The sequence below is a fragment of the Phocoena sinus genome, chromosome 1, assembly GCF_008692025.1.
Source record: "Phocoena sinus isolate mPhoSin1 chromosome 1, mPhoSin1.pri, whole genome shotgun sequence".
In the NCBI taxonomy this organism is placed as follows: Eukaryota; Metazoa; Chordata; class Mammalia; order Artiodactyla; family Phocoenidae; genus Phocoena; species Phocoena sinus.
The window spans coordinates 37,657,881-37,670,647 of NC_045763.1; the positions used below are offsets into that span (position 1 = coordinate 37,657,881).

Genomic DNA, 12,767 nt, shown 5'->3' on the forward strand with positions numbered 1-12,767 from the left:
CTTCAACTTTGCACATCTCATCTATTTCTGGACATCTCCTCCTGGATCATTCACACTGAACTCCATTCATGCAAACCTGAACTCATCTTTTTTCCTCCAAAACTAAAACTCTAGCTATATTTTTATGTCAGCTGGCACTGCCATTTTCCACCCAGTTTGCTAAGCTAGAAACTTGAGATTCAGCCTAGACTTTTTACTCTTACTCCAAGTAATTTTAGCTTCTAAATGTTTTTCAAATTGGTCCCTCCCTCTTCATCCCCACTGCTATTACCCTAGTTCACATCCTCCCCTAAATACTGCAATATTCCAACTGGTCTCTGTGGCTTGGGCCAGGCTTGATCTCCATAATCCACCTTCCTCATTTCTGCCAGTATGATCTCTGTAAAATGCAAATCTGCGTTACTCCCCTACTTAAAAGCTGGCAATGACATATTGTATGATTCCATTATATGAAATGTCCAGAATAAGCAAATCCATAGAAACTGATAAAAGATTAGTGATTGCCAAATGCTAAGGGAGAGGAGAACAGGGCATGGGGTTTTCCTTTTGGAGTGATGAAAAGTTTTGAAATTAGCTAGTGGTGATTACTGAATATACTAAAAACTATTGAAATGTATACTTTGCAACGGTGAATTTTATTTTATGTGAGTAATATCTCAAAAAAGCTGTTACTTTAAAAAAGTCACAATGGTTCTTCATTTCCTATCTAGAAGATAAAATCCAATTAGATAGTATATGGTCAGACTCCTCTCTTTTCAATTCTTATCCCCTACCACTTCAGCTTCACAGTCTGCACATCAGACCGTTTATGCCTCTATGCCTTTGTTTATGCAGTCTTGTCTGGTCTGGAATATAACCCCCCTCCATACATACAAGACTTACTAAGCAGAATTCAATTTTCAAGATTCAGCTCAGGCATCACCTTCTCCAAGAAGTCTTCTCTGTACCCTCAGGTTGGGTTAAATATCCTTTTTCAAAGCACCCTATGCTTCTCCTCTCTCTAACCTTAGCATTTGAGATATTATAATGAAAGTATCTGTTTCTATAGTCCCTTCCTATAGCTATAGACTGTAAGCTTTAGCAAAGCAGGGATGTCTTAAGAGGGAAGTGGCCTAGAGGAAGTGGCCTAGAGAATACTTCCTAGCCCTTGGGCAAAGGAAAGATTGTCTACTTCTGTCTGTGTGGTACCTTATGAATTATAAAATGTTTTTCATAAACATAATCCGAATGATTCAAACAGCATTGTCAGATGGGCAGACCTGAGATTTTTACATTTAAGATGAGAAAAGTGTAGTTTACAACTATAAGTGGTAAAGATGCAGGTCTTCTGATTCTAAAGAGATCCCTCCTAATGATTTTGGCCTCTCCAGAGGAACTGGCTAAAAAGCTTTCCACTAGAGAAAGCAAGGCCATGGCAGGAACAATGTAGTCTTAAGATAGCAAAAGGGGCCAGGGCCCATGGAGATGGCAGTACTGTTTGTGCAGGCAATACAATAAGACCCCTTCATCTGGGATGCTAGCCCCTACCTCCAACGTTGGTTAATCCAAGGGCACCTAGTGTAATGCTTGCATTTCTCACCCAACTTGGACATGGCCCCAGTACAAACTATTTGACTACAGAGTACAAAATATGAAGCTCAGACCACTGTGGGATTCTGAAGAAGCCAGACTAATTTTCAGGCTGTGTGGGATGCAAAGTCCACTAAATAGAGGATGAAGAATGCTTTATTCAAAAGTATACCTGGAATAAGCAGCAGACATAAGAAAGGCCCAGTCAGACTTCCGTGAGGCAACAGGTGACCTTTTCAGGTTCAAAGAGGAGCCCAGGCACTGCTGCTGCCTGGCTCCCGTTCTTCTTTGTCCTACTCCTATTATAATACATCACACCATAGCAGAGAGACTTACATGTTTGCCTCATCAAGGGCAGGGAATGATCCCATTCATCTCTGTATCTCTAACCTAGCACAGACACACAGAAAGAACTTAGCAAAAGTTTGTTATATGAAAGCCTGGATAGATGACTGAAGCTTCTTTCAAAAGCAGGTGAAAAGGCATACACTAATCATACATTCGACTCTCCATAATGGGGACTGAGCTGACAAAAGACTCAAAAGGTGGCCATGAATGCACTTCTGGAAGCCAACACAAATCCTTCAGAACTGGGCCAGAGTAGACACCTAAGAGCAGATCCTGAGGTCTCCTAGAACTGCTGCACATTCAGTATTGGCACTGAATAAAACCACCTGAGCGGAGAAATGCCAAGTCCATTTGTGAGTGTTAGCTCTAAGCTAAAGTTATTTCTATAACAACAAAAAAGGCTTTCCATGTGCCAACAACTCTCTCCACTTACCCCCAACAAATTCACTCCATAAACCCACTTAGAAAGAAAGTACTGATTCTACATCTCAAGAAGGGTTAAAAGTTTCTTTTCATACCACAGGGAGAGATCAGAGACTGAATTGCCCTCCTAAATGTCCCAGAGACGGTGGCAGTCCAAGTCTCGAAAGATTATCTGGTTTGCTGTAATGTGTCCCATCCCTTCCCTTCCCCTCCATCCCACCATGTGATCCCCTCTCTTTTCTATAATTCTTGGGAAATAATCTACTCACATATCTGTCTCTCCAACTTGACTAAGAGCCCATGGATGGTACAGATTGCATTCTAGTAATTTCTATGTTCTCTAGTAGCACAGTATAAATGGTTCCCAAAGGCTGTTGATGGTTCTCTTTATAAAAAATGACTACTTGGGCTTCCCTGGTGGCACAGTGGTTGAGAATCTGCCTGCTAATGCAGGGGACACAGGTTCGAGCCCTAGTCTGGGAAGATCCCACATGCCGCGGAGCAACTAGGCCCATGAACCACAACTACTGAGCCTGCGCATCTGGAGCCTGTGCTCTGCAACAAGAGAGGCCGCGATAGTGAGAAGCCTGCGCATCGCGATGAAGAGTGGCCCCCGCTTGCCACAACTAGAGAAAGCCCTCGCACAGAAATGAAGACTCAACACAGCCAAAAATAAATAAGTAAATAAATAAATTTTTTTTAAAGAATGACTACAGGGTGCCCTAATACACACTCTCTACCTCCCCCCAGCATTCAACTTTGTTTCTAATTCATGCTCTCTTCAGTCTCTGAAAATTGGCATTTTCTGTTCCTAGCTGTGGGGTACAGCCTAAGACCACAGCTAGATAGGCTTTTCACTCTAGTGGAATGGCCAGAGTGGATTCTTTGGAGTTAAAAAAAAACCACAAAAAACCATTCCCACTCCCCAAAAAACCCAGCAACCAAGAAGAGAGGTATAATTCACACTCCTAGGGGAAATCCAAAAAGACTAGTGGTGCTTACCTGATCCTGGGCAGTAACAGTATTAAGCAGAAAGAAACTGCTCTCCCAGCTGCCCCTAAGAGCCAAGGCTCACGTACAGTTGTACCAGCCACTCCTAGCCTGTGTGTGGCTGTTGCCACTTCTTGATGGAGCTCAAGAACAGAATGTTTTTAAAGCCACACTGCATCCCACTTGCTTCTAAGTAAATCATCAGCATCGCAATAATTACAAAATTAGACAGAACAGCTATATCTGACAGACTCTTCACTCTTGAAAACAGTACTGCAGTAACTACTGATGTGTGAATCCTACAAAGGCAATACTGCTTTCAACAGGCACTCTGACTGGAAACCAGTGATCCTCTTTGCCGCCACCATAGGCTCAGGATCATTTGGAAAAAGGCATGTGCTTCTCTCTATCCCGGTTTACCTACCTGGAACACGCTCCTACTACTTTAAATCCTTCCTGTTAGCTCTGGCCTGAAAAGCCCGTACTGATCACTCCTATGAGGTCAATAGACTGGGGACACTCAGGACCCAAGAGCACTGAGGTCATTTAAAGAGGTGGGACAAAACTGGGTGTGGTACTCAAAGTCTCAGTTCTCAAGCAGATGTTTTGGCCTCTGTGCCATCAAGCACATTTTCTGAAAGAGGGCCAGGAAGCCTCTACTCTGACAGGCTCTATATGTTAGGTGCTAGGAATAAAAAGGTGAATATGAGCAGCACTTGAGAAACTCATGTGTTGGTGGGAGACACGGACACAATAGAACCATCAAATAATAGGAAGTGTACATGCTAAAAATAAGTAAACCTTTTATTGTCCTTAAAGAAATCAAACTCAGACCCAAGGTTGACAATAAGGAGATAATTTGGAAATTTCAAAGCCCTACTCTGTCCCTTTAGACTTCTCCCTTGGGCTTCTCATTCTTATGGTCACCGTCACCATCACACAGGTCTCCTGGATGGGGCTGCTCTGGTCTAGGTGGGGACACACCACCTTCTCCTTAATCTCTGCAACACTATGAAGATAAAACATTTGGACAAAACTTTACCAAAAGCTCAGAGATGATAAAAAGGGCAATGAAGTTTTTCTTCAACTTGAGATTCCCTAGAGTATACTTCCCAGCCTGTCTCCAGGTTGCAAAGTCATTTGTTCTCCCCATCCCCTAAAGTTCAGACCCAAGAAAGTACAGCCCAGTGATACCAGGGAGTTCTTCCTCCTAAATTCCTAGTTTCTCATCTCAAGCCAACTGACATGGGAATACCCACTCCCTATTAGGAAAACCAAAGGATAGTGGTCTTACCCTATAGTTCCAAAAAGGTTAGTCATTTTTACAATACATACACTATGACAATCCCAGACAGAATCATACTTGGACACTAGCACAATGGGACAAAGTGTTTTGGGGGCACTGAAGAGAATATGATGAGTTCTTAGGAACTCATTGGTAGTGGAGGACTTTCCTCCAGAAAGCCTAGCTACCCTAGCCTAGTGATCTTTCCTTTGACTGAAAACCTACAGTCTATAGCTAAACACTCAATTATAAAATGCTATGAACTATTTTTCAGTTATTTTCCAACAAGACTACCTCTGGTCAGAAATTATCTTTTTCAAATATCCCTTCATTCATGGTACCAGGCACCAGAGACACTCATGTAGGTGTACAGGAAATATCTGTGTGACTGACAGATAACTTGTCATGACCTCCCACCACCTTAGAAGAAATGATGCTCTCTGAGTAGGAAGCAACAATTTGATTTTTTTTATTTTAATTTAATTAATTTATTTTTGGCTGCGTTGGCTCTTCGTTGCTGCACGCAGGCTTTCTCTAGTTGCAATGAGCTGGGGCTACTCTTCGTTGTGGTGCGTGGGCTTCTCATTGTGGTGGCTTCTCTTGTTGCAGAGCATGGGCTCTAGGCACGCAGGCTTCAGTAGTTGTGGCACAAGGGCTCAGTAGTTGTGGCTCACGGGCTCTAGAGCGCAGGCTCAGTAGTTGTGGCGCACAGGCTTAGTTGCTCCGTGGCATGTGGGATCCTTCCGGACCAGGGCTCGAACCTGTGTCCCCTGCCTTGGCAGGCGGATTCTTAACCACTGCGCCACGAGGGAAGCCCCAGCAATTTGATTTTAGTTGCATGCCTAAGGTGAGAGTATACTACCAACTTAAGGCAGTATCTAAGTTGATACAACCCCACCCATTTGCCTGGAAAAAGTGCAGTTTTCTAAGTTTTGAGTTTCTAAAACGTTCTAAGGAAGGAGAAAAGTCTGATGAAAGGAAATGATACCACCTTCCAGGTCCCAGCTGTCCAACTGTCCAGTCCTTGCTTATACCAATGAAGATAAAGGACTCCTCACAACTAGGTCTCAGCTGGTCACCAGATTCCACCTGCCACTCTTATTGCTCCTTTAGTAACAGTGCAGCTGACTACAAATGGCCCTGCCACACCTAGGGGCCCTACAAGCACCTCCTCAAAGCTATTTTCTGTGTAGTACTCACAAACCAATGGCCAGGGTCCCTTGGGGACAGTACTGCTGTTTGGAACACCAGAACCATTCTAATGTGAGGGAGCCAGGGACTCACTGCTCTAGGCCTTATTGGCTCTGAGAGCACAGCCTGCTTTTGTTCCCTTTGCAAACTTTTTCTTATAACAGGCTCCCATACCCCTCATCCATGACAGAAGAGCTGTAGGAGTATGTGTATGCATGTGCGTGTGTGTGCATATGTTTGTGTTGAGGGTGCAGAATGAAATAAGAGCTATTCTTGGGCAGGTACAAAACTTCTATAATACCCCCCTAGAAGACTTTAAATCAGCTCTTGGACAGAAGTTATATTAGATGATTTATAGTTCCCATATCAATGATCAAACAGTACTATTTATATAAGCCTTGTCACGTGATGTCCTGCGCTACTTGGCCCTGAGGTGTCTGCCTTGTAGTATGGCCAACTTCCTCTAAAAGCAACTCTTTTCTAACCTGGTCACACAGCAATTTGGACAGCAAGAGAATACTACAGAGACCAGCTGACGCCAAAGAGGAACTGGCAGGATGGCAGAAACTCAATCACACAGAAAGAAAATGGGTCAGTACATTATGGCTTTCAAAACCTACACTCAAGTGACTAAAAATCACAGAACTCCTGCTGGAGGCCATGGGAGAGGATACTAAGAGACGGGCTCCCACATTGCCTTGACTGCTGTCACTCCTGTAGGGCAAGAACCTCTTAAGTGTCCTCATGCCATCTACTCCTGCAACACACATTCAGGACCTGAAGCCAAGAGTGAAGGTTCTCAAGATGTATGTGTTGCCAGACTCAGCAATGAAAGGTACCTACCTGCTGTGAGCCGAGATTGGCTTTCTAAGGACTAGCTGTACATAGTAATAAGTTGTATCCTCTGTGATTGAATGCTGAATTTATAAGAGATCTCCATCATTCTCAAGCACATTAATGACTGTTTTCTTAACACAATTTTCTTGGTAATGGAAGACAGTGTCTCAAAGAGTAGTGCATGTAAAGCCTTCGTACCTTAGATGTGAGGTCCCGATGGAAAATGCCTTTGAAGTGAAGGTAGCTGAGGCCCACTGCTATGTCATAAGCCAGTTTCACCCTCACAGTCCAGGGCAAATGCAGGTTACTGTCTAGCAACTGTTCCAGGTTTCCAGAGTTGATATACTGCAAAACAGAAGGAAAACCCAGCTACCATTTGTCAGGAATGCTTAGGGTGGTGGTGAAACCACTAAAGAGTAGACACCTAGAAGATAGAGACTGTATTTTTCTTTTGAAGTTACTGAGGGCTTATTCTGCATCCAGGCACTATGGTAGGTGCTGCACCTTCCTTTGAGAAGATCACAATCTATTAAGGGATATAGACAAACAATATAATGTAGTAAATGCTAAAAGATGGCTTTGTACAGGTACGGCAGCACTGTGCAGCACAGAGGATAAAGTTACTAACTCAGTCTAGGCATGTCAGAGAAAGCTGCATAAAGGAAATAAAGGAGTCCAAAGGATGACTTGGGGGAGCAGGAAAGAAAGTCCACACAGAGGGAGCTGCATATGTAAAATTATAGGTGAAGAGCATGGTGTATTCAGGAAACTAATTTACTCGATATGGCCAGAGTGCATGAGAGAAGAGGCAGGTGAGGCTGATATGCTTTGCTAAGGTATATGGACTTTATCCTGTCTATAAGGAACAAAAGAAGCCTTTTAAGCAAAAGAGCAACATGTTCATATTTGTTTTTTAAAGAAAAGATTATTTTAGCAATGGTATGATAGATGGATTAGAGTGGAGAATACAGAGAAGGGAAAATAGGTTAGGAGATTATTGCGATAATCCTGGTGAAAGAAGAATGCCTGAGTTAAGGAAATAGTTGAGGCACTGGAATAGAGCAAGATTCAAGATTTAGATGGCAAAGTCAAAAAAAACTTGATGAATGCTGGATGGGGGATAAGGGCAATGAAAAGCTCCTAGGTTGATCGCAGGCTACTGGTCCCTGGGTGCCATTATTAAATATCCAGAATACAGGGAGAGGAGCAGGTTTTTAGAAGAGGCAATGTTAAAAGATAGTGAGTTCAAGTAGGACTTGTTGGGTTTAAGGGCATGTGGAGATGTCCTATAGAGAGTCAGTTTGAAGTTTAGGAGCAAAGTCTGGGCTAGAGACTAACATTTAGGAGGCAATGACATTGAGCTGAAGTAGTCACTGAGGCTAAGGAATGTATGGAACTGCCCAGGGGTTAACATGTAAGGTGGGAAATTACCAGAATCCCAAGCAACTGTAGCATTTAAAGGAGCAGGCAGAGGAGGAAGAAGCAAGCAAGAATGTCACCACAGAAGACAAAGGAGGAAAACATTCCAAAGAGGAAATGACCAATAGTATCAAATGCTATAGATCAAGTAAGATGAGCCTGAAAAGTGTCTACTGAATTTGCAACTGAGAAGTCACTGGCAACCATGGCCAGAGCAGTTACAGTAAAGTGGTTAAGACCGGAGTAAGATCAAAGTGAATTGAGGTGTGAGTAGGAGATAAGGCTAAGGGGAAACGACATGAAGATGTATACTTTCAAGAAATTTGGGTGTTTGTCATTCCTACATACCCATGAAGAGCTGCTTTGCCCTTTTTTTTTAAGAGCAAATAAGCCTATTTATATAGAGTTAATAAATAATAATAACAAAAATAGCAGCAGCAGCTGCAGCTAATATTTATTTACTTGGTACTTGCTTTGTGCCAGGCACTACTCTGAGAACTTTCCATTAATTACATCATTTAATCTTCATATAACCCTAAGGTAAGTGTACTATTATTCTCATTTTACAAAAGGCATTTAGAGGTTAAGCAGCTTGCTCAAGGTTACCCAATTATTAAGCAGCAGAGCCAGGGTTCCAACTCTGGCAGTCTAGCTCCAGAGTTCATGATCTACCCCTACATTACATTGGAGAGCCATGGTGTCTGGGTACAGAGAGCCTCATGCAGAATAGGAGCTCAAAATTTTTTGCCGATTAAATTCATGAACTTATTCAAACCTTACATGATGTATTATCTGCCTCCTCTTTCCAAGGGAGAAAAAGGGGAAAATTCCTCTAAGCCTAAAATTAAGCTCTTAATACCTTTTTGGAGTGGGGGTGATATTGAATTTACAAAAGACTAGGGAACCTAATGGGAGAGAAGGCAAAAATTCTGAATTTTAGGGACTTCCCTGGTGGCGCAGTGGATAAGACTCCACACTCCCAATGCAGGGGGCCCGGGTTCTATCCCTGGTCAAGGAACTAGATCCCACGTGCCTGCCGCAACTAAGAGTTTGCATGCCACAGCTAAGGAGTCCGTGAGCTGCAACTAAGGAGCTCTGGAGTCACAACTAAGGAGTCCACATGCTGCAACTAAGGAGCCTGCGAGCCACAACTGAGGAGACCTGGAGCCACAACTAAGGAGCCCGCCTGCCACAACTAAGACCCAGTGCAACCAAATAAATAAATATATGTGTAGGGCTTCCCTGGTGGCACAGTGGTTGAGAGTCCGCCTGCCAATGCAGGGGACACGGGTTCATGCCCCAGTCCGGGAGGATCCCACATGCTGCGGAGTGGCTGGGCCCGTGAGCCATGGCTGCTGAGCCTGCGCGTCCGGAGCCTGTGCTCCCCAACAGGAGAGGCCACACGGTGAGAGGCCCGTATACCGCAAAAAGAAAAAAAAAAAAATATATATATATATATATATATATATATGTGTGTGTGTGTGTGTATGTGTGTGTGTATATATATATATATATATATATATATATATATATATACATACGTACACACACACACACATTTTTAAATCTGAATTTTAGTCCAAGTCTGCCTCAACAGCCATTTTACTTTGGACAAATCAACTAATAAGGCTACCCTTCAGTTTTCCCACATAAAAAGTAGGTATGATAATCCATGATCCATATTACTCACAATGTTATTATAAGAATCGAATACAAATACATGAAAGTGCTAAGAAAAAAATATAAGTTCCATATAATGAGATTTTCTGATGTGGTAACATAGCACCAAAAAGAACCAGTTGGGGGCAGCACGATGCAGCACTTCAGATCCTTGGATGAAGTGGATCAGGTTTGGCAAGGCAGAGAGAATGGCTAAAAATACGTCAAACTTCTCAAAAGGGAAACCTGTTGATCTGCTTCATCTTGCTTGATAATCTAGCTTTGGAAATCTCAAAACGAGGTATAACGACAGCATTAGCATAGTGCCCTCATCTCTTCACTCTAGTTGAATCTGTTCACAGTTTACGTCTGAGGTGCTCATTTGCTAAAATGAAACTGAACTTGCAAATTCCAAGCTATATGGGGGCAATGAAGCTAACAGCTAAACATGCAGACAAATTTCTTTAGCTCTGAGAGTGAAAAAGATATGAAGAAGTGGTGGTTCACTTGTTTGGCGTGGTGACAGTGTGACATGGAAGGCCTGACTTTGGGAGCCACTCAGGCTTCCTACTGAGGGCCACGCAGAAAGGACTGGTGAAAAGCCTGTATGTGCATTCTCTGTGGGCCAGGCTAAGCCAGGACTCTTGATTCTGGTTCAGAGAAACACATGTTTATTACTCTGTCCAGTCATGTCTCTGAAAGCCTGAGAAATCCACAGACCAAGCCACAGGGTGGAGAGCAGAGGAGAGAGGCGAGACAAGGTGAGGAACCACACTGGCTAGTAGGCTCTGACTTTTCCTGGCAAGATGGAAAAAGCACAAACCAGATCCAGAGAGGGAAACCAAATGGAATTTATTTTTACAACCCACTTCTCTTGCCTGCCTTCGGTGAATACTTTGGTGGAGCTGATAAGCCTCTGGGCCCTCAGAAACCACAACTTCTCAATGTCTCAAGACCTTTGCATGTATGAGGAAAGAAAGTTTGAGATCTGCCAAGAAGGAAGATTTCTAAGTTGCTACACTGTGTGCCCATTAGTCGGAACGTCCACTTCCCTATAAGCAGCTCCCTGTGCAGACTCGGCTGGTGTGTTCTCTGAACAAATCCCTCTGTGGGAAGCAGAGGCAAGAACAACTGTTCCAGCACATTCAGCTTTCCGGGTTGGGGATAACAGCTGCTTTGCTTTCATTTTCTTCCAGACCACTCCCTTGGGAGCTCTACAAAACAACCTAAGGCACTGGCAACACATTTAAATACCTACTACAGAGAGAAGATTTCATAATTTTATTGTTGTTCTTTTAAAATTTCAAGTTCAGAAAACTATAATATCAGCCAATCAAATGTGTTAAAGGTACTTCAATACCTTTAAGTGACTGTTCCCCAAATTTACTTACACCAAAACCTCCTCTTCATGGTCTAATAAAGTGTTAGAGTTTCTGCCATTTCATTTGTATTTGATACTTGATTTCATTAAAGACTCTTTTCTTAGAAGGCACTCAGTAAACAAATGTGTGTTTGGTGACTAAACAATATTACTATGTATGTAAGAAATCATATGCCAACACCCTAGAAAATCATCAAAGGGACGGGTAAGTGGACACTTAATTCTCCACTCAGGAATATCAATTCAGGGAATTCCCTTGCTGCCCAGGGGCACTTTCATTGCCATGGGCCCAGGTTCAATCCCTGGTCGCTGGGGAACTAAGATCCCGCAAGCCTCACGGTGTGGCCAAAAAAAAAAAAAGGAACATCAATTCAGGTTATTTCTACAAAGATTTATTGAGCACTCTTCCCATTCCTGTCACCCCCATATGAGAGTAAGAACCTATCCATTTACATCAACATTATATCTCCCAGTGATTGGAAGAGTCCCATCCACATAGTAAATGTAGGTATGTAAACACTCAGTTTACACCTTAAAGAAGTTCAATGAAAGACACATAGGTAAGTAAATAATACTAATAACCCTTTAGCAGAGGTAAATACTTGGGTATGAAAGTAGATACTGAGGAGTTTAGAAAGTTTCAGAGAAAAAGTAACACCTGGGTTGGATCCTAAAAAGATAGTTAAGAGTTGTCTAGGCTGAGAGTATGGTTCTTCCCACATACACCCTATAGGCTCTGATGGTACCACTCAGACACAGACAGACACATAAACATGCCCATACAAAGAATATTCTGGAGCAGGACTAGGCAATACTTACCTCTCCTCGAAGTAACATTCACTACACCCAGGGCTCCTGTTCTCAATTCTTGCTGATTCTGATCATAACCTCACCCAATCATAAACAGTCAGAAGACCAAGGCAAATGGCTACCTTTTTTTTTTTAACTTTGAATTATCAATATACTGATATCTGTAATCAAACAAACATCTATGAACAGTGGTTCAAAGACATATTCAGAGAGGTTCTGAAGAAAACATCAACTGTAAGAATTATTATACCTTTTTGATGAATCTACCCAAATAGCCTAGAGCTAAGGCACTTACCCAAGGCAGATAAATGTGCTGCCATCCAACTAACAGGGATCATTTGCTGCCACTTAATTAGCACAGTTGTCCTGAGGTAGACCCATTCATCTATCCATCCACCTACACAAACATTGAAAACCTACTACATAAAAACATAAAACTAAGTGGGGCCAGTCCCTGCCCTTAGTTCACAGTCTAGTCTAGTTGAGTTCACAGTCCAGTAGAGATGACATATAATCAACTAACAATTTTTTTTCATACAGGACAATGATGAGACATGCTTCACAGAAATATCATTCTAACAGTAATGTAAAAACTGTATGGAAAGGTCAAGAATTGAGGCTGGGGGGCTTCCCTGGTGGCGCAGTGGTTGGGAGTCCGCCTGCTGATGCAGGGGACACGGGTTCGTGCCCCGGTCCAGGAAGATCCCACATGCCGCCGAGTGGCTGGGCCCGTGAGCCATGGCCGCTGAGCCTGCGCGTCCGAAGCCTGTGCTCCGCAACAGGAGAGGCCACAACAGTGAGGGGCCCACGTACCGCAAAAAAAAAAAAAAAAAAATTGAGGCTGGAAGAACAGTT

At 42.9% G+C, this 12,767-nt stretch overlaps 1 protein-coding gene across 4 annotated transcripts in view; it reads right to left on the bottom strand.

Moving 5' to 3' along the window:
* Window positions 1-12,767, bottom strand: part of TESK2 (testis associated actin remodelling kinase 2) — a 135,602-nt gene that overhangs the window by 6,818 nt on the left and 116,017 nt on the right. For all 4 annotated transcript variants that reach the window (XM_032607394.1, XM_032607405.1, XM_032607412.1 and 1 more), the window contains one exon: window positions 6,842-6,988. In XM_032607394.1, coding sequence (XP_032463285.1) covers window positions 6,842-6,988 — 147 coding nt within the window. The remainder of the gene's footprint in view (window positions 1-6,841; window positions 6,989-12,767) is intronic.